General features: G+C 50.0%; 1 protein-coding gene across 1 annotated transcript in view; it reads right to left on the bottom strand.

Moving 5' to 3' along the window:
- Nucleotides 1-6: 6 nt before the first annotated feature.
- Snx29 (sorting nexin 29) overlaps nt 7-21,844 on the bottom strand; it is a 386,660-nt gene continuing 364,822 nt past the window's right edge. Inside the window, exons 20-21 of the mRNA XM_028778358.1 lie at nt 16,014-16,153; nt 7-2,065 (exon numbers count right to left, since the gene is read on the bottom strand). Coding sequence (XP_028634191.1) covers nt 1,936-2,065; nt 16,014-16,153 — 270 coding nt within the window. The 3' untranslated portion in view covers nt 7-1,935. The remainder of the gene's footprint in view (nt 2,066-16,013; nt 16,154-21,844) is intronic.

Consider the following 21,844-nt stretch of genomic DNA (forward strand, 5'->3'; position numbering starts at 1 on the left):
CCTTCCTTCCTTCCTTCCTTCCTTCCTTCCTTCCTTCCTTCCTTCCTTCCTTCCTCTGCCAGTGCTGAATGTGAAAGATGGTTGTGTGCTTTGTTTGCAGTGAGAGGACCCAGACTCTTAGTGACACGTGCTTAGGCCAGGTGCCCCAAAGCCCTGGTGCTCAGGACTCAGCTGTGGGAGGTGTGGGAGGTGTGGGAGGTGTGACGGGGTCCTGTCTAACACAACATGATAGAATACAAAGCCTCCCCATGCCAAGTCCCCCAGCTCAGAGGTGGACTTGGGGCTGCCAGCACCTCACAGCGCCCTGTAGCATGCGTCAGTTTGCCTAACTGCAAACTGCATGCCGACCCCATACTCTGGGTGTGGTGTTTGTGTGGAGCCTGACGAATCTTAGGCAGACAAGAGAGGACCCATGTTGGCTTTCTAGGGCTGAGAAGCCTCTTGGACCCTCCCTTCCCAGCAAGCTAAAGCGGGTTCCCGCTCACCCAGCTCCTGCCCCTAGCCAGGAGGGAGGGCCGGCATGCCCTGCCTCACCTGTGCACAGCCCACTTGTCGGTCCCAAGGTGCCCTCCAGAACTGGAGCTGTTCAGGCCTCTCCCTGCACTCTGAAGTCCCCTCTGGCTTCTAGGGGACTCCCCCCAAGCTTTCCAAGGTGCCAGAAAAACTCTGCTTCCCCAAACCACTTCCCAAGGTCTAATTTTGAGCTTCAGCCCTTCAAGTTCATGGTCAGGCTGCCTCCTACCACCACCTAAGTAGTCACGCCTGGTAGATGCCACCATGAACACCTTCCTTGGCAGGCAGAGAAGTGCACCCTGGTATGTGATCCCTTCGGCAAGCTCCTCCATACTATATGAAGACAGCAAGGAGGTTCTTCCCTAGGGAGACAGAGCATCTCTAACAGTGGGTTCTGAGAATCAGGGGGACCCAGGCTAATGACAGAGGAAGGCAGAGCCGCAAAGCAGCTGGATCTTATTCCCCTCCATGCCTGCAAGCTCTGGACTCTAGGACGGGACCCTGAGACGAGAGCAACAGAACTATATCTTGTGGGGACACAGCATTCTGCTCCCACTGAGATGTTAGGGGACAGTTGGTGCTAAATATGTTCAGGGAACAATCATTCTCTTTTCAGTTATGGCATTGGGTCTGAGAGCCTACAGGGCCAGCCTTCCACAGCCATGCCCAGAGCCAAATCTCTAGTGCCATGAGGTCACAAACACCGATTTCTGGGCCAGAGATTTTAGACTGCTGCTCAGGGCTGTGCTGAGGGTGGACTCCTCAGGTCAACTAGCGGTGCTTGCTGGGGCAGCCTCAGGTTTCCTAGATGGATGGTGCTTCCTGGAGCCCGCATGAGGAGGGAAGGAGAAGTTCCTCCAGGACCAAAGTCACTGCCAATGTCTTTGCTAGGCCACTAGATGGAGAAATCAAATCCATACTGCCGCATGGCAGTGCTGCTGGGTATCTAACCACCATAGAGGGAGACAGGGAAGGAGACCCCATCCAACGGCGGCAGGAGGAAGTTGCATCAGGGAATTTAAGAGTGTAACAGTCAATCTAGTTCCCATGTGGGAAAGCGTCACGGGTGGCATCTGAAGGATCCTTCTGCCATGCGTCGGGCATCTCACATGTGCACAGCCCACCTGGGCTGCACCCAGCCTGGTACCCACTGTCCTGTTGGCAGAACTGGAGGAGGTGACAACCATCCCTGGCCACCCTGAGGATAGTGACAGTGTCCCCATCTGTGTCTGTCCAGTGAGCAATGCCTTGCTCTAAGGACAGAGACACAGCAGCTAAAACTGACCAGTTTAATTGGGTGGCATATGTGGCAGCAGGAAGGGTGTTCTCTGTGGGGACATGGTCATCCTGCCAAGGTGTCCAGGGCCAGCTGCCATGGCAAGGTTGAGCACAAAGTGGCCGGGGGCTGAGAGTCCACCGAGGTCAGAGGTCACCGCTTTGAGGCTCCACGTTGCGCACCTCCCTGGGGTGGCCTCGGGACAGTTTAGGGAAGCGGGAAACTACTTTGGCTCTGCTGCTCTTGTTTAGCGGTTCTCCGGGTGGGGTGATGTCCCTGTAAGACAGGAGGAGATCTGGATGAAGTCACAGCTTAAATGCAAACCACCTCGACCAAGTCTCGCCTCCAGCTTGCTCTCCAGAGAGGCTGGCAGGCCTCACAGGTGCTGCCTGCAGGGCAGAACCTGGCAGCACGTCTCCATCACCCAGCTGGGAAGAGGGCAGTCCCAAAGCCCATGTGCTATTCAGTTGCTGGTGAGGGAAGAGACCTTGTTACTGCCCTAAGCTGTTTCACTCAGACCTGGGAAGCCCTGTCAGGTGGGAGATGAGAACAGACTTACAAGACTACAGGAGGATGCTGAGGACACTTGGGGTCTCTTCTAGGCTCACAAAAGCGATTCTCAGCCTAGGTGTGCTCCAGAGTCACCAGACTTCAAATAGTACTCAACTCAAGCTGCAAGACTCATTTAAAGCTTGCTGGAAAGTCCAGGGTGGGAACCAGGAAGCAGATGAACCAATCAACACAAGAACAAATCCATTCATCACTGAGGGTAAGGTGGGTTTTTGGTGGGCTGGCAAACTGTCTGAACCTTGTGATGCGATTTTGGCCTGTCTCTAGAGGAGACATATAAGTCGTGCTGCAGCACCGAGTGCTACACAGGATCTTCCTAGCAGCTGTACGGTAGATCCTCTCTTCACTCCAGATGAGGGAGGCCTCACCCAGTAACAAAGCTCACTGTGGCTGGAAGCCAAGAGCTTGGCAGCCTTCACCTGAAAACCAGAGCTCAGCAGAGGAAACTCTTAGAGCAAGGCAAGGCCACCACACTCCGTGTCTGCACCGTTCACCTCAGGGCTCATTTCCGGTTAAATGTAGTGAGGACTTGAGCCTCCTTCCCAGGCTTCCTCCCAGAATAAGGCTATTAGAAAAAGAATGTTCAGACAGAAGAAGGTGGCCCATAAAAAAGACCTCTGCACTTTCCTTGGAGGGCAAAGGAGATGTGGCCAGAGAGATTGCTTCCTCTGTCTTCACTAGCTCAGCATTTCAGCCTCAAGACTTCTTTTTTTTTTTTAAAGATTTATTTATTTTATTTATGAGTACACTGTAGCTGTCTTCAGACACATCAGAAGAGGGCATCGAATCTCATTGCGGATGGTTGTGAGCCACCATGTGGTTGCTGGGATTTGAACTCAGGACCTCTGAAAGAGCAGTCAGTGCTCTTAACCGCTGAGCCATCTCTCCAGCCCCTCAAGACTTCTTAAATGTGAAATCTTATTACTTCCTGGAATGGGTAACACAAAAAGTGGAGCAAATTTAAACGGAAAAGCAGAGGTAAGTGGCATGTGTGTGTCCCCCCAGCCCTAGCCTCCAGGGAACAATCCCCTTTTGTTCTGGACATACCTTTCTTGAGCTACCTACTGTATAGTGTGTGTGTGTGTGTGTGTGTGTGTGCGCGCGTGTGTGTGTGTGTGTGTGTGTGGTGTGTGACTTACTGCTTTGCTTGTTAATTCTACAATGGAAAATATGACCATGCTGCCTTCTGCTTCTCATGCCCGTGATACATCGTTGAGCTTCTCTATGCTGCTTCACAGAGGTGGGGATGGCATTTAGGTAAACGTAGAGGTAAGGGTCATCGCTGCCGTGCTTGAGAGCCAGGAAGATGTTCTCCTGCCTTACCAGGGCACTCTGCCCTGCTGTGTTTTGACCCTGACCACAATAGGATTCTTCTGAGTTGAAACCAAATGGGCTCCCTAAATTGTTTCTTCCATGAGGGGGCTCTGGCAGTTACTGTACATAGCCCAAGAGTAAACAACCTGTGGGAGATCCATCAGAAGTACCAGAGGTCCAGAAGAGGGACACCAATTACAACTGACTTCCTAGACACCAATGTTGTCCCCGATGGCATGGTTTTGGAAGGGAAGGTAGAGGACTCTCAGGAGTCATGGAAGGATATCAAGCAGAGAAGACAGTGCACTTAAGGGCAGGGGAACCAACCAGTGGGCACTGTGACACGGGCCACTGTAAACTTCCAACACAATTCTGTTCTCATGATTGCAGGAGTCCTGCCTCCTACAGGTATCCTTTAGACATTATGGTTGGATGACAAATGCCATATCTAGACAGAACGGTGCAGGGGCAAGAGGCCCACCTCTCTCTTGTGGACAGTGAGGGCAGATTGCTATGAGATGTCCAAGATGATTCTGAGGCCTTGCTTTCGTGGGACTACACTGACCTCTGCCCTTTGTCTTGTGGAATCACTGGATATTACTCTTCCTCAGGCCATACAGGGAATACCAGAGACCACAGAGCAGACAATCAGGCTCTTACAAACTAGTTTTTTTGAGATAAGGTCTCACTCACTCTGTAGCCTTGTCTAGTCTGAACTCACAATGTAGATCAGGCTAGCTCCAAACTCACAGATCCACCTGCCTCTGCATTCACAGTACATGTGTCACCCTACTAGGCACCAGCTGCTCTTTGAAGGCAGCTCTGCCTTCATTCTGCACCTGCTAAGCCACAAGAGGCAAACAGGGAGTGTCTGCGAACCAGGGACAGCTAACTTAGCCTACCCTCGTCTAGGCCAAGGGTACAGAGATTAGAGTCTGCTTTTACATTCTATTTCAGATCTCCAAGAAAGTGTCTCAAAGTCTTCAGCCACTGTCCTAAACCTATAGCCACCTTAGATCTCAGGAACAGTTCACCTTTGAAGACACAATGGGATCTAAAGCCAGATCAATTATCTCATGGGAATTAGACTTCCTTGGGGCACCGCTACAGAACCAGAATTCAGTAGTGATCATCCAGGCCACACCTTACCCAGGACTGCTTACCAAGTAGGATTTCCCTGTGCCAAGCTTAACCTCTGCCTTTGTCTTGTAGAATCCCTGGAATTCACAGTGGTACCCCAGCAACTGCCAATGCTAACTGTGGTTAAAATCCTGCCCCGCCTTTTGCCTTTTACTCATCACTTTCTTCTTCCTCCTTTGAAGTGAGTGGCCAGGGCTCACATCTTCAAACTCCCAGAGCAGGGGCTCTGGTTATAAACAGGGACAGAAATGGATCAGTACCTCACCTGATCCACCGATGCATTCAGTGATGTAGCCTAAGGACAGAACACCTGCCTCAAGTGTACAATGCCCATTTCCAGCACTGGAAAAAACAACCGAACCAGACCACCAGCAGCAGCAAAAACAAACAAACAAACAAACAAAGAAACACCAAAGTTAGCAATATGCTGGCAGCCAAGTGAATGTCTCACATTCCACAGCTCTTAACAGAGCAGACAAAGCAAGGACCTTCCTGTGTGCCCAAAGACACTGGCAAATATATCAGTGCCCTTAACTGTTATTGTGTGTGTGTGGCGGGGGGAGCACTATGGCTGCAGTTAGTCTGCAAAGGCACAAGCCTGGGAACCCAGGCACAGATTCACTGGCCTGGGACAGGGGCTCTGTCACCATTATAGGCCTGCAGGATGGGATGAACCGCTGCAGCAGGGATGGCACCATGCACAGGACTCACAGCCCGGCAGGTGGGACTGCATCTAGCCCCCCAGCTTGATTCCCTCCCTTATGGCATCAGGAGCAGAGGAGGTTGCAGGGTTTTCTGAGGTGTCAGTAGGCTGTTCTAAAGGAGTACTATAGCACTACTATACATGTCTATACGCAACAGTGTAGTGGTGCCGGGTCTCCACAGCCTCCCTGCTCTACTGGTACATCTTCAGGGCATGCTGCCATTGGCTCATCTGGCAGGCTCAGAGGTCACTACAGTGGTACCTAACACTGTGGCCTCCATTTGTATCAAAAGGGACAAACCTCTGGGTACCTAAGTAGTCCAGCTGAGCTATAGTCATTGTCACATCAGCCTGCCTATCAGTCAGCAGGGGACAAGTCACACATCTGACAGAGATGTTGCCCCTCCTCTCATTCCCTGTGCAGACCCACTGACAGTGCTGTAGAGGTCTGAGGTCCAGAGGGGAGAACACAGAATTCAGAGAGGGTACATGAGTGTCAAAGCATCTAAGCTCTTACTTTAGAAATGCCCCACCTCCTGTGCCCTGTTGGCCCTCACCTACCCGACACTCAGGGTCATCTTAGCAGCAGCTCCTCCTCAAGCACAGTGCAAACCCTGCCAGGCCTTGCTGTCTATGCCTCCTACCCACAGTTGGCTATACTTAGGATGAAGCCTTTGAGACCTTGACTTACAAAGGCAGAAAATGGCCCTAGGAAAGACTTCCATTTGTGGAAATACCTAATTGCATTGATGTTGCCACTGGCTTCACAGGCTAAGGGTTCAGCTCTAAAAATCAAGATGGGAATTCAGCTTAGGCTGAAGACTGTGGGCAGAGGTAACAGAGGATGAGGAGAGCTGGTGTCTGGGCCTGGGGCTGCACCAGCCCATCTAATATGCCACACTTCCAGTATCTAGACACGGTGGACTGCATTTACTGGGCAGGCAGAGGAGGCACCATTCAGAGCCCACTCTCGCATCAGAGAGCAGGCTCCTTCTAGCTGGCAGGTGTATGCCTGGGTCACCTGCTTCCCACATAGAAGTGTCTATTCTCACCAGCAGGGAGGCAGGGAATGCTGTAGTCTGGAAGATTCCACGAACACTGTGCCTTCCCTGCTGGGCTGTGTACCTCGGCTTCTAGGACCTATCACTGGGGAGTGTGCTCCACACACCTCCTTCATGGGCTTCCCTTCACCTCCTGAAATCTTCCAGGTATAGCCACAAGTCCTCTCCTCTGAGCTACTCAGTCCTCAATGACGTGGATAGTGTTTCAGTTTGTGCCTTGTCCAGGTTTCTGTCCTCAGGTTCTGGATGTATCACCTGCTCAATATGAATGTCCAAAGGCCCCAAAAAGTCCATCTCCTGCATCTCCAAGTCACCATTTATTAAATGGCAACCCTCATACCAGCAATGTCACCATGCACTCTCCCAGCCACACCCAGACCTTCAAGACTGTGTTCTAAACACACAGCTGTGCTCACCCCTCTCACCTCCCCAGAGTCATCTTGCTTCACCCTGGGTGATCGAACTCTTCCCCAGTGTGTCCCACCCATTCCCTACACCACAAGCTTCCTTCACACTGGCGCTTCTGCTCGGCAGGAAGGGCCTTTGCACCTGTGCCTTACTCTGCCTGGATCTGTCTCTGAGGGATATACACCGTGTCCCATTCATTACCTTTGAGGGCTCCTCTAACCACAGTAACACATCCTTACCAGGCCTGTTCCCACTTGTCTCTGAAGCAGTCACCAGCTGGGATGCACGACCCTTCACCCCCAAGCTCAGTGTCTGTGTTCCTAGCCTTGGTGGGGACTTGCCTTGCCTTAGCACTGCCAGCATGCTTGGCATGTATCAGGTGTACACCCTGCACTTGGTGGAGGGCAGCCGCTACTCTGGGCTGTGCTCCTGGCCAGCCTAGGCTACTACACTGACAGATTCTAGAGCAAGCTAAATGAGTCTGGTCTTCCTTTGAGTATTTGGACTAATTTGAACCCTTTGATTCTATAACTGTGTATGTCTGAAGTTTTCTCTTTTTTTAAGCAAGGAAGGTAGCTGCTTAAACATCTCTAATTTTCACATCATGTTTTATTCATTTTTTAGTCAAAACAATAGTTTGAATCACAGCAGTCCTGTGGGTAATGGGAAATAAAGCTTTTCCCTCTTGTTCGTGGTAATTGTTTATAATTACCAATGGATCAATCTAGTATTCATATTCCAGTCACTGTATCCTTCATGGGATTGAAAGGAAACATGGAATGCATGATTAGCGCACCTACTATGTGCCTTCCACACTCATGGCACCAATGCTGCAGTCTAGTACAGGTATGTTAGCATCTCCATGTTGCAGGTGCACGTGAAGATTTCAAGAGCAGCTCAGGACAGACTGAGGACTTGAACCCACCATGGCCTCATTGTGCCCCATCCTATGCACTGAGATTGAGGGGCTGACCCCAAAATTCAGAGTTCTGAGAGAGGCCCACATCAGCCCTTCACTGTCAGACAGTAACTATCCAAGCTTGTTGCTGGGGTTTAGGCCTCTCTCAGAAGTGACCTGTGCCAGAGAACCTGGCTGGGGACCTGAGGGCTCCCTCCGGGCTGCCCATAGTTCACATGGGTGAGAATCATGGGTCATCATTCTGAGGCCGCCCCTAGATGAACATAGTACCTCTTTCCCATCTGACACATTCCATGGCCTGACTGCCATTTCATTCTCTAATGGCAGGGAAGGCGCCCTGCCCCCCAGGACCTGAGCTGTGGAGTCTTGCATCACTAAAGTCCAGGCCTGCAGCTATCTGGTTATGTACTCAGTCAAGTCACGTCCCACCACAGGTTTTCCATTTTCCTGCCTGTGCTGAGGGGTGACTGGGGATTACCTGTAATGGCTCATTTCCTTCAGAGTTACTAGAGGGTGAGTGGAATCCACTTCATGGGTAGCTGAAGAAGCTCAAAGAACGAATGACTCTCTCAAGACCATTCCTATGACATCACTTCAATATGTATGTTGGTGTGAAACTTGATGTCTTGGGTAAGAGTTAAGAGTCCAAGAAAAGCAAGCTACTAAAGGCGACCAGAAGGTTCCATGACTCTCCCTTGTTAGCTCTTTCCAGCCGTGTCAGGACAGACCATCAGAACCCCTGGCTACCATCAACTTCTTTACCTCCTGGGCTTAGACAGAAGTCTGCAGGAGGAACAGCCTGGACAGCTGGCTGACTTAGCTCTCCAGATGCAGCCAGAGCCTGTCCCTTACTGTGGCTGACTTTGCCACTCAGGCTGGAGGTATGTCTGAAGGTCCCTCTGTGGAGCTTTGAGACACGTCTTACTCTGATGGAGTCGGTGACTCTGCCAGGGATGGCAAACCAGGCTGTGTGGGCAGTCTATATATGCTACATTCTGCTCAGCAGGGCAGAATGTAATACCAGAGTGTCCCGAGGTCCTCAAACAGCCTGTGAAGAAGGATCCCTGGCCCCAGTGCATGGCGTACTGGCCCCTTCCTCCCACATTACCCCTGCTTAACCTGTGAGTTCGTGTAGGCTGACTGACCCTCCCTCTTTGCCCTATATGTGATGCAAGGAGACTCATATAGGGCCCCACCAAGAGGCCAGTCAACTCCAGGGCCTCCTAACCTGCCATCTGAAGTGGGAGCAGTGCTTGGACTTAGGGCCACCAAGACCAAGGACTGATGTTTTCTGCATAGCAGTATCAAGGCAGGAGTAGGTATCTCATTGGTAGCCTGGTGAGATAACCACTCATGGTCACCCTAGACAGCACATTTCAAAGTTGGGAAGGAAGGCTGACCCACAGACAGAAAAGTTGTCACCAGGATGGGGTGGCACCATGTGAAACAAATCACCTCAGTGCTGTCACCACACCTCCGCTATTACAGGGGAGTTGTTACTTCTTTTTTTTTTTTTTTCACTAACCCTAAATTGGATGGAGGGTATTGTGCCAAAAATAACCTAATCTGCTTCCCTTTCTCCAAGCTGGATTTTCTGAGGCTCCAATGTTTAAAAATAAAAGCCATGAAGTAGGGCATGCAATTGTAGTAATATCTATTCTGCCAACCTGTATCCTTTGGGGACTAAAGTGAAGCTCTGAACACAGAAGCCAGGCTGTAACTGCAGTCAGAGTGGTGCCCTGCAAAGGCACACACTTGGTGGCATTTCTTTTAATACTCTCAAGCCTCTGAGGTCTCTGTGACTCTGAGCCCCACCGTTTTACAGGTAAGGACACTGAGGCAGAGAGTGAGCCAGGTCACAGGCTCTTATGATCTAACATCTGACCGTAGGTCTGTGTGACCAAGTCTCGCTCTTTCTGCATTCATGTGACTGCAGTGTGACATGGCCAGAGGTCCACCACTGTAGTCTGTAGTGAACATGCTTGCTATGCCCCTCACATCCCAGAATGCCCCACACTCTCCACCCTGTTTCTATGGAGCTCAGAAATTCTGTGTACACCCCCACTAGTGATTCCAGCAGCTGTCACGATTGCAGCTCTGTGGTTCCTGTGCAGCTCAGCCTTAGTGTGCCGGCTGCCAACACTATCTACAGAAGGGGAGATAGAGGCACAAAGCCTGTAGAGGGTAAAGTCCACAATCACCACGTTAGTGAGTAGGACACAGCCTCAGACCAAACCCGGCCGAAAGCCCTCCAGCTCCACAGATACCACTATTGAACCCTTGAGAGGAAAAGGTGCCAAACGGCTGTTCCAAGTGACAACAGGATGGCTGTTTCACATTGTATTTGTAGGTTCTCAACCTGCATTCCCGGAGCAAGCAGGTGAAAAACATCTGCAGCCCTGTCGCAGCAAGTCCCCAAGTGTGAACGGGAGGAACCCAGGCAGCTCTGCTCCTCTTCCCCAGGCAGCGGCCTACCATCGCTCCTGAGCTACGCGGCTCCTGAGCTACGCGGCTCCTGAGCTACGAGGCTGGGCTGGTGGATCACAGGTCTTGATGTTCCAGGGTCATTTAGCATACTCTGGGCATACTGACATCCAAGGCCATGGTCCACAGTAAGGCCAGACGCCAAGTTCCTCACTGCGTCTTCCCCAGCCTCACTTTCCAGGCCTTTCTGAAACGTGCACTTCAAGTAAGCCCCAAAGAGCAGGCTGTGGTAGGACCTAGGACAGTGCCAGGCAGCTGCCAGTGGGCATCACTTGGAGGGACTGCAGCAGGCACAGCTTGTACCCAGGGAACTTCCCCAGGAAATGGAGAGCAGCCACATGCCCCCACCAGGCTTTATTCTGACTTGGGCAAGAGGACCCCTAATAGAAACCCTGAACATGGCAATGGTGAACTAGTAGGAGAAGCATAAAAGCTTCCTGCAGCTTGTCCCTCGCCTTGTGCTCCCAGCTCCCACAGCCCAGCTGCCTTATCATTTTCTCACCTGGGGAAGTCACAGCAACACAAACACCAAAAGGAACAAGTGGGTCTCAGTGACCCCTCGGGAAGCCCCAGCAAAGCTCAGGGCATCCGGCAGGGTGAAGAATGCATTGTTTTCAACATCTCTCTCATTTCTGACCATGGAGCCCACAGGTCTGCAGATAGCTTTACAAGATCTAATAAATCTACTCAAACCATTTCAACATGGCAACATGGCACCCTAGCCAAAGGGTCCTGTGTCTGTATATACTATTCACTTCAGAGTGAGGCCTTCCCACATCTGCTAGAAGGGAAAGGCCATGCCCAAAAGCAGGCTGGCCTAAGTCCTTGCCACATTCCTGCTTCCCCCATGTTGACCCTGATGGCTGACTCAGGACACTCTTACATTGATAGGTGGCAGGGATGCCACCCAGTTATGCCATGCCACCTGCTCTGTGGGACCTCTGCCAATTTGGCAGCCTAGGAGCGGACAGCTTGCTAGTCTTGATGCTCGGAAGACTGTGTGTTTCACAGTTTGTTCATACAAAGGAGAACTTTGGAAACACTCCCCTCCAACCTGAAAGTTTCTCCCCAGCTTCCCCTCTGCCTGGCCAGTGCTACATTCTACCCTGTCCCAGGGCCCGACATTGGCCATTGCTGCTTTTTGTTCCTCCTTCTTTCTTTGGGCATCTTCACCACCTCAGTGACTCCCAAACAGCTGTTCTCACTAGTATCCTGGGAACCTGTATCCAGAAGGATGCTCCAAATCCCTGAGAGGAGTCTTCATGATTTCAATTCCAAAATCAGCCTTGAAGATTGCCCCAACAAGAACTTGTTCTTAGAATATCCTCTATGTTTTCCACTCACTATTACAGCAACTCATAGTGACCAGTCCAGTGAAAGGGCTAGCTTGGGCTTGCCTGACATAGCAACAGCCTAGAGAGAATTCCTCAGGCAGAGAGGACTCCAGCCAATACCACCCACACTGCTGCAGTCATGTGTGCCATGCCTACATCCTAGGGAGGCAAGAAGCACACAGATTCATGCTTCTAGAGTGTGCTTTCTTACAGCTCCTGTGATACATCCTATGCAGATGAACACACCAGTGTTTACAGTATTTGCAAGCATACCTCTTTGTTTGCCACCTCACTCAGCATCTGCAAAGACAGAACGAGCAAACGGGGAGGACTGAAAACTGAGAGGAGGAAAGGAGAGAAATATGAGCCACGCTTTCCCAGGGCCCAGGAGGGCTAGTACAAGGCTAACAACCTCGGGCGTTGCCCAGTGCCTCCTGACTAGAGATCTAAGGACAGAGGCTGGCCCCTGCCCTGGGTCAGACAGGAGCTACCTGGGCAGACAATGGAGGCTGGAGTGCTGTACAAGGACAGAGTCCAGCAAAGCAAGCCATGTGCCAAATGCCACCCCAATGCCAATACAGTTGCACTTATTTTTAAACCCTCTCCACTTGGGGCCATGGAGCTTGTGGATCAGTGATGCCCTGGACGACTCTGAAGTAATGAGCACTGTGGAGCCTAGAGGGCTCTTGATGATCCACCATGACGATTCAAGATAAAAAGTTCTGAGTTGTTCGAGTCAGTAACACCTTCTGAAGAAAAAAGGCCTCCATGTGGGCTCAAGTGGGCCCCGGCAGAGCACACGGCAGCCCACTGCGACCCTGGGCTAAACTTAATTGCTCTCCGAGAGAACATGGGTCTTCTCATCTCAGCAGAATCTATATTTAACAACGTTTGGAGTAAAAGCGACAGTGCGTGGAGAAACACGGCCCACACTTCTGCTGAACCTCCGCGTGGGGGTCTGTGCTGAGACCCTACTTTATTCTGTCTCCCCCCATCTGTCCCTCCCAGGGGGATGGCAGCTTCCGAGGGATGAGTTACACCGCAAAGAAACATTTTAATGATAATATGTTAAGTGACAGCCTAGCAAGTCACTGAAGTCGTGTCATGTGCCCTCCATTTCCTCAGAGAACTCTCGAAGTCAGGCTCCCTTCCTTCATGGCACCGCCTTTTCCCTAGGGGTCTGAGCAAACCTCTGCTCAGCTCGAATTCCTTGGGATCCTCCTTTCTCAAAAGCACCAGGAGAGCACAGACAATGTGGGGCTTCTCCGTGGTCAGTGAGAGCTGCTATCTTTCTGCTCCCTATCTGAAGATGGGGGACCTCTAACACTCCCATGTGCCACACTGGCACAGAAGCCAAAATTGAGAAGAAATGCCCACTTCCCATTGTCCTACTTTTGGCCTCAGCAGTGGGTGATGCAGGCTTTGTTGTCAAGGAAGGAAACAGGCCAAAAATGGGCACACGCGACCTGCTGATTCTCCATTCTCAGATCTGTGGGGATAGCAGGCTACTCAAAAGCCATGCTATCCTCCCAAACATAATGACATTGACAACTGTGTGGCAGCAGGCTCCATCTAACACCAGACTCAAGACTGCAAAACCCTTAACTTAAAGGTACATTCAGGAGGAAATTTACCAGCCAGGTCCTCTCAGAAGCTCTGATTGGCCCTGATCCCTGCCCCATCTCCAGGTAGTGCAGGCTACTGGAACAGGAAGCAAACCGAGTCTGGCTCACAGAACATATGGACAGGCACACGGCACAAGCAGATACAAAAGCATGGGGGACAGAGTATCTCAAGTCCATCACCTATGTGGAAGGGCTCTTAGAAGAGTGCTCATGATCCAGGGCCATAGCTTTGAGTCTCTGCAGAGCTTGGCAGGCCCTGTGAGTGTGAGACTGTGAGCATGTGAAAAACCAGCCAGAGAACCACGTGTGTGGCAGGGACGCTGGGTTGGCATCTTAAGAGACGAGGATCTAGGGTCATAGAGTTACCAGTGCCCAAAGCTGAGTTTTGTATAGTGGGGACAGGGCAAGATCAATCTTATGTTCAAGAGAAGCCTGGCATTTCAATGTCTTAATCTGATGCATTTAGTTGTTTTACAATGGCAACTGCTTCACCTAAAAACAGATGAGAAAACTCTACTGTCTCCTCACATTGAAAGCAGAGGGATTAGGTCTGTCCATGGGCTGTAAGTTTCCCAACTATGTCCCCAACCTAGGTGAGGGCACCATCCTGCCCAGGCTTCCCATATGCTGGGAGGTACCCTGAGATCAGCCATGTCTCCTCTCTGGCCTTTGTTTTCCATGTTATAAAATAGTTTACATATGCAATCACATTGCTATAATCTTGAACTGTTACAAATCCTTGTGGGGTTGGTATTTTAATGGCACCTTCACACAGTTCCACCAGTAAAACAAGCACAGCAGCCACCCAGTGAGAGCCTAGAGGACAATAAGGCAGGTGCAGCATGGGGCTGGCCCAGCTCACCATGAAACTGTCTTAGGAATCGCATGCCTGGACATTCACTCACTAGACAGAACCTTTAAGATCCCGAGTCAGTGTCTGGAAAAAACCAAGGAGCAAGCTGCAGGGATTTATTAACATGATGCTTTAAGGGATTTATTTCTTTAGTTGAAAAATCTGCATATGTGTATTTATGTGTGTCTGTGTGCATATGTGCCTGCTTCTGTGTTTCTGTGCATTTGTGTGCACACAATCTGTCTGTGTATGTCTGTGTAGTGTGTCTGTATATGTGTGTGTGTGTGTGTGTGTGTAACTGGAATCTCTCTCTCTCTGTGTACGTGTATAACTGGAACTCTGTGTGTGTGTGTGTGTGTGTGTGTAATTGGAACTCTCTGTGTGTGTACGTGTATAACTGGATCTCTCTCTCTCTTTCTCTCTCTCTGTGTGTGTGTGTGTGTGTGTGTGTGTGTAACTGGAACTCTCTGGCTAGGCTCTTCATTAAGGATGCTAGGCTCATGGTCTTCTATAAGCAACAAAGAGAGAAAACATCTTGGGGATCCCTGCCAACATGTGCAAGACTTGGCTGCATATCACCTCTCTGAACACCAAAATAAGAACAACCTGTTAGCTTTCACCCTGCAGTCTCACCTTACTCACAAGACAGGGAGAGGTAGCTTAATTTGCAATTTCAAAGAAAGCCAAAGGGATAAGGCTATTCAGGGTTGACCAGAGTCTAGCCTAGTGTTTACTCAAAACTCCACTTCCCCAAATCTGCTGAAATTCCTTTGTTCTTTAAATCCACAAAACTGCCCCCCACCCCCCGTGTTCTGTGTGCTAATCAGGAATAGACAATTTCTCTCTCATCTCTGATTGGCACTAATCACTGGACCTGCAGTCCCTGCTGGACACACTGACATACAGCTGTCACAATCCAGCAGCCCAGCATGTAGGAATGCATGCTTGTCCGAAATGGCTGGACTGCTGGAGCCAGCTGAGGACCCTGGTGTCCTTGGGGACTTTCCTTCTCTCAGATTCCTTATCATCCTTCTGGGCCTAGCCTGGAACTCCCTTACAAAGCTCAAAGTGCTGGGGCTCAGAGGGAAAGGCTAATTCTCAACAGATACCCAGGCTGGAGCTGCCTGAGAGATGAGCTAGTGTTCTTCATGATGTGATGTGGCCTTCCTCAAGTGTGGTCACATGCTCCTAAGCCTGATGACCTGAGCTGAACCCCTAGGACCCAGATGGTAGAGGGAGAAAACTCCTGCAAGTTGTCCTCGGCCTTCCATATATGAGCTGTGGCACACAACACACATGCATACACAAGTAAAAGCATGTAATAAAAAAAAATTTAAACCATGTCTCCTCTCTGACCTTTGTTTTTCCATGCTATAAATTACAGCAGTCTAAGGTAGGTGTAATAGCTAGGTTGGGTATTGGGACACACCTCTAAGTGTGTGGGCTTCTTGTTATTTGACCATCACCAAATATATAAAGCTATTGGATAATCTTTAAACATTAGAGTCTCATTTCTATCGGGTTTCGTAACGATGGCGGGATGGTCTGGGCTCAGCCCAGCCTTGTGGAGACAGCATGGAAGATTGGCGGAGCCATCTCCCACGTTGGTGTCTCATGGGTGCCATGGCCAGTGTTTCTGGCTGGCCATTTCTAGCTGTGGAGTGCCCGTGGCCTCTGGCCACTTCCAGCTGTGGAGCATTTGGCTTCAGGTCACAGAACATGGTGGTTAGGCAGAACCACCACAGCCCCATTTATTAAATATTAACAGTAACAGAGCTTAGTGTCCAGGAGCATGCTCTGGACAGGTACTCACACAAAGAAGGGCACCAGTTGTACCAGGGTCTCCTTCTTGGGGCTGGCAGCAAACTCAGGCACCATCTGGATGACTTTGTTCACAACACTGCGTAGGTAACTCTGGAGTTGCTTTCGTCGCTCTTCCACAAACTTGGCATCCTAGGAACACAGGTAGAAGGTGTACACTCAGTATACTTGCTTCCTAAGCTCAGAGAGGATCTTGTCCAACATGCGCCCATCAGGTGACACTGGCAGAGTGGTATGCTGGCTTGCTATGTGCAAGGCTCTGTTCCATCTCTGTCCATCACTGCCCAAGGAGGAGTGGGCATCAATCAAAGCACCAGCCAAGGGGCACGCCTATGCACAAACTATCTGCATGGCTTCACATGTGCTATGGGAAAGACGCCTGGGACAGTATTTTTATTAAACATAGGAAAGGCGGCCCAATACCTGTATACAGTGTGCTTCTACAACTGACTGAGTGAATGAATGAGTCACCAGGTGTGGTTGTTATTTCTTGGGTATGACAATAGTCCAAATGCAGCATCAGAGACCAGGGACAGAGCAATAAACACAAACCATTATTGCACTGGCTCTGATGGAGCTCACAAAAAAAGCATAAATTCATCTAGTAACCACACAGGCATACAAGGTTGTTAGCGACACTGCTGTCCTCTGGAGTGCATGCTTATTTATCCTTACAAATTGTCACTGATTATAAAAGGTTCAACATGTGGCTAGAGCTGTGTGGCACAGCCCAGAAGGTGGGCACAGTGTCCAAGTCACAGTCACACCCTGGTTGTGCACTGGGAGTTCAAAGCTCCACACTCCTCACTCCGGCTTACTCCTTCCTCTGTCTGCCTGGCCTCTGCAGGGAGGGCAAGCTCCCCAGACGGCAGCCCCAGCCATTGCACCTCTGCTTGGAACTGTGGGATGATCTGATGCCTCCCTCCCCTTTAGAGTCCCTACCTACCTCTACTCCTGCCCAGGTGGGTCCTGGCTTATGACACAGAAATGTGGGCAGTATGGATGCCAGCAGAGACCTTCCTGGGCAAGTGGTGGCTTGATGTAGAGAGAAGGCTGAGGAGAGGCAAGGACTCATAGCCTGTCTGGTGGATCACACGCAGCAACTATGGAAAGTGTTGCCTACAGCAGAGCTCCACCCTTGCACTGAACCACAGATTGAGGATTCTTCTCTGCTCCCCCTGAGCCAGAAGAGCCCATTTCATCAGGGGCTTAGGTATACTCTGCCCACTGGGGCCTTGTATTGGATGGTACCTAGACAAGCCTCCTAGTGCTCTGTTCGCCAGCAGAGAACTCCCAAAGAGCCTGGGGTAAGCATGAGTGACAGAAGACTGGTCTGGTGTCAGAAGACTGGCTTATTTTCCTAAGTCTATCCCTCCTAGAAAGTAGGGCTCTGCAGTACTGGACACACTTAGCTACAGACATTACTGTGGTTTTTCTGAGACTTCAGTTTTACAGTTCCATGTGTATGCTCTGGGAAGTCTCCTCCAGGAACTGTGTGGGAGGAAGAACCAGGGAGAATCTACTAGCAGGGCTTCCCTTGGGCCACCACAAAGGCAGCAAGGTCTTTCTTGTCTATGAGTTGCCTCAGTGTACAATCCTAGTGCTGTGGGCTGGAAGGGCATAGCCAGCACTACCCCAGGCCTAAATCTCCACAGCCTGGAGGGATCAAGACAGAAAGGATCTTCCAGCACAAGCCAGAGCCCCTTGACCTGTGCTCACTGGGTCCGGTGCTAACTCTGCTCCGTACGCTCCACATTAGGTGATTAGATGTTCATTTCTGAGAGCCTCGATGGCTCAGGGGAGGGTGAATGGACCTCCTCAGGCCTGGGTTTTTATTTGCATGAGAAACCCCTAAGGCAATCCTTGAAAGGCTCTGCAGCAAGATGAGACAGGAGCCCTGGAAGGGACTGCAAAGTGTTCTGGGCTTGGATAAGCTACTCAACACCATACCACAAGAACCAGAGATGGTCCTTTGTGGTGCACAAGTAGCTTTGCTGAGCCACAGAGCTAAGGAAGGTAAGTGCCCCAAAGGGAGGCCAGAGGACACCCCCTATCCATCAGCTATCACCTGAGCAATGCTTTCATCCAGGTCCTATAGTGACCTGGCAGATGGGGGTTTCACCTGGAGGAACTCCCAACGCTTTCCTAGCACTCGTTCACCTTGAGAGCCAGTACCTGGGAACTCACACTATCTTGATTAAAATTAAATCCAACTGAGTGGCAACCATTGTCTAACTGCTTGCTCTCAAGTGTGTGTGTGTGTGTGTGTGTGTGTGTGTGTGTGTGATGTATACATGTTTGTGGAGACTAGAAGACTACAGACAATCTTGGGTGTCATCCCTCCAGACAAACTGTCTACCATGCTTTTGTGACAGAGCTTTTCTCTAATGGCTTACTGAGTAGGCTGGCTAGCTGTCCAGGGAGTGTCAAGGATCCTCCTTGCTCTGCCTCCTTAGTGATGGGTTTACAAGCTTGTGCCATCATACTTAGCTTTTTTCCTTTTTAAATGAAGCGTGCTAAGATATTTTTCTTTTATCTGATATTACTTTACAGAATGAACTAGCTAGTTCCCTAGCTCCTGACAAACAGTTTAAACCCAAGCTGTTCAGAGTGAGCATTTCAAGTCTTCCCTGTGCCCACGTTCCCCACAAGCTGCCTCATTACAAGAACACCAAGACTGCTGACAGGTTTGGATGAAGAGAAGTAGCTCAAGGACCTAAACTAGGCAGCAGATAAGCAGGGACTCAGGTCTTCAAGGAGCAATTTCAGACCCCTCAGCTCAGGAGATAATCCTCAACCTTCACTGGAAAATCCTTTTGGTGTTCTCTCACTGACAGGCCCCGGCACTCAGTTCACAGAACTTTCTGTGAGGACAGAGGGATGCTGATCACCTCACTACCAAGGTAGACTGTCTGACCTTTGATTTAGACCCATGAGCTGCCTAGACCCATGAGCTGCTACCAACAGCTCTTACTCTGGCCCTCAGCCTGCATATATATGCAAACACACACACACACACACACACACACACACACACACACACATAGAGAGAGAGAGAGAGAGAGAGAGAGAGAGAGAGAGAGAGAGAGAGAGAGTGAGTGTGTGTGTCATGGGAGAGTGCATACCCACAACTTGGGACGGTCATACAGTTCTCTCTGTAAACACTGATGCCTTTACTTTACTACGAAAGTGTCTCAGGTATCCCCAGTAACTCTCATCTAATGAAACAGCGGCTTCCTCATTTTGGCCCTTTTACAATGCATTGCGGAGGAATTAAAGCCAGGGCCTCATGCACGCTAGCAAAGTGCTCTACCTCTGAGCTACATCCCTAGCCCATGCTAACATAGCCATAGCTGGATGTGGTGGTGTATTCCTATAATTTCATCATTTGGGAGGTGAAAGCAGAAGAATCAGGAGTTCAAGGCTAGCCTCAGCTATGCAGCAAGTTTGAGGAATGCCTGTCCTACATGAGACTCTATATAAAAACAGGACAATAAAGTAAATAATGAACAATTATAGCCACTTGATTCTTCATTCTTAAATACTTAGCATATAAGTATAGAAAATTAGGACATGCTTCTGTGTAGCCAAACATCATTATTACCTCCAACAAAGAGAACATTAATGCGCTGGTATTATGGACTAGTCTATCTGTCATGGTGAAGTCTGCATTTTCAAAGGAGCCTGCTGTTTCTGGAGGCTTTTTGTGTTTCTGATTTTGTTTTTAAGACAGGCTCACATTTTATAAGCCAGGTTGTCCTTAAACTTGTGATCCTTCTGCCTCAGCCTAGAATCCTAGTGCTCAGCTCTGGGTGACTACTATCACAATGAGAATGGAGGTGGCAAGCCAGAACCTCAGCCAGAAGCTCTCCCAAAGGTTGAGGGGCAATGTGGACACGTAAGGTCAGCCCTTCTTGTGAAAAAGTCAGTCCCCACCATTTTTACCACATGTGTTGTCAGGAGTCCACAGACAAGGTTTGACCCACAGGCTGTTTTGTGTGTGGACTGAGCAGTGTTTGAAAAGATTAAAGCAGGAGAGTTCTTTAAAAAAAAAAAAAAAAACAAACCAGACCCCTGGCTTCCCCTCCAAACCCAGCAGCCCTGTTGTCTTATCTTCACAATGCCTGCCGGCCATTCGCTTGCCTTCCTTCATTGGTGTTTCCCCTGCCCAATCCCACTGCATATCTGACACAGGCCGAGCCTTGTCTGTCTAGTTCACCTTGTATCATAAGATCCTCACATGGTGCCTGAGAAAAACGAGAACGTTGAAAAACTGCTGGGTGAAATAACAAACAAGGCAAGACTGTTGGCCAGAGAGAGTTATGTGGAGGCCATGGTCCACTATCAGGTGAGAGGACACACAGACCCAACAAGGACGGGGTGAAGAAGGCCAGGCTGGTGTGGAAACAAGTCCTTGGTTCTAAAGACTGCGTAGACAGGAGGGCAGAAGGCAGTGTGTCAGTGAGCTGGTCTGTGAGAGCCTGTGTGTCATCCAGGGTACCTGCGGTGGTATTACAGGCACATAGAGCCAGCCCTTAAAAGCCCAAGAATGTGGTTAATTCTGATTGTTCTCCTAGAGTGGCAGCCGACATGCAGATTAGAAATGATGGGGCTGGGTGTGAGCCCAGCACACAACCTGTCAGACACCTCTGCTGGCCTCTTAATGAGTTGGTGTTGCCCATGGATCTGTTGCTGTTTGTAGTTGTGTGTGTCTGAATCCCACCACCAGTTAAGGGTGGGACTGACCACTGAGGAAGCAGGGCACACAGGGATGTTTTAATGGGAGTATTTATTCTTTCCAAAAAGGCCCATTTTACTTCAAGCTTCAGAAAAGGATAGCATTAAATTAGGCATCGCTCTAAATTAGGGTAGATGTTAAGACAGGCAGTGCTCAGAATGCAGGCTTGGGTTCCACCCAGCTCAGGGTAGTTTCTGACATGGCTCTTCTGAAGGAAAAGCTCCACCCTGCAGCAGCGACTTCCCAGAGAAAAGTCACTGTGCTTCGCGTGCTCCCTCATACTCTTACCAGGCACAACCTGGAATCTCCCCAGAACAATAGGCCCAGTCTGGCTGCAGCAGCAGACAGGCCAGTCCCTGCTGAGAGGCAGCAGCTTCAAAGTCAGCAGATCTACAGCAGGTCACTGATCAGAGGATTTACAAACCTTAAAGAAGCCTGAGTTGACCTCCTGTGCCCACTCCGGTGCCCATACCATGGTGAACACTGGCATTATCTCACCTCGCCATCTCTGCCTTCTGAGCACAAAGGAAGCTCAAAACCATCCAACATGCCAACCATTAGACCAGAGACACAGGCAGGCAGATTGTGGCCAGGGTGACAGGACTCATGAGAAGGGCCAGCTTTGAGGCCCTGGATCCCGGGGAGAAGGCTCATTTTTACAGTGGGGCTATGTGTTGCCAGTGTTATATACCACACCTAGAGTTCACCTCTAGAGAATTTGGTGTTGGGGTTTGAGACCAGCATCAGAAGGCCACGACACTCATTACAAATCTCTTGAACATATGTGCAAAGATATTTACTTAAAGACAGTGAGCTGAGCACTGGCCCAGCTGGGACTGAACAGAATCCTTTCCACAGAGGAGCATTCCTGTCTCACAGGGAAGAGGCCGGAGACAGACGCAAACCCACACTCTTTCAGCCAATCTTTATGGAGTTGGAATTTGAACCAAGTCCTCAAATATTCCTAAAAGAGAGGTCAGGGATCTGCTAGAGCCCTCCAGCTTCTTGCACCACATCCTGGGATATGGCTTCTCACATCACACACACACACACACACACACACACACACACACACACACACACAC

Source organism: Grammomys surdaster, unplaced genomic scaffold (assembly GCF_004785775.1).
Source record: "Grammomys surdaster isolate TR1022 unplaced genomic scaffold, NIH_TR_1.0 334, whole genome shotgun sequence".
NCBI classification, from domain to species: domain Eukaryota; kingdom Metazoa; phylum Chordata; class Mammalia; order Rodentia; family Muridae; genus Grammomys; species Grammomys surdaster.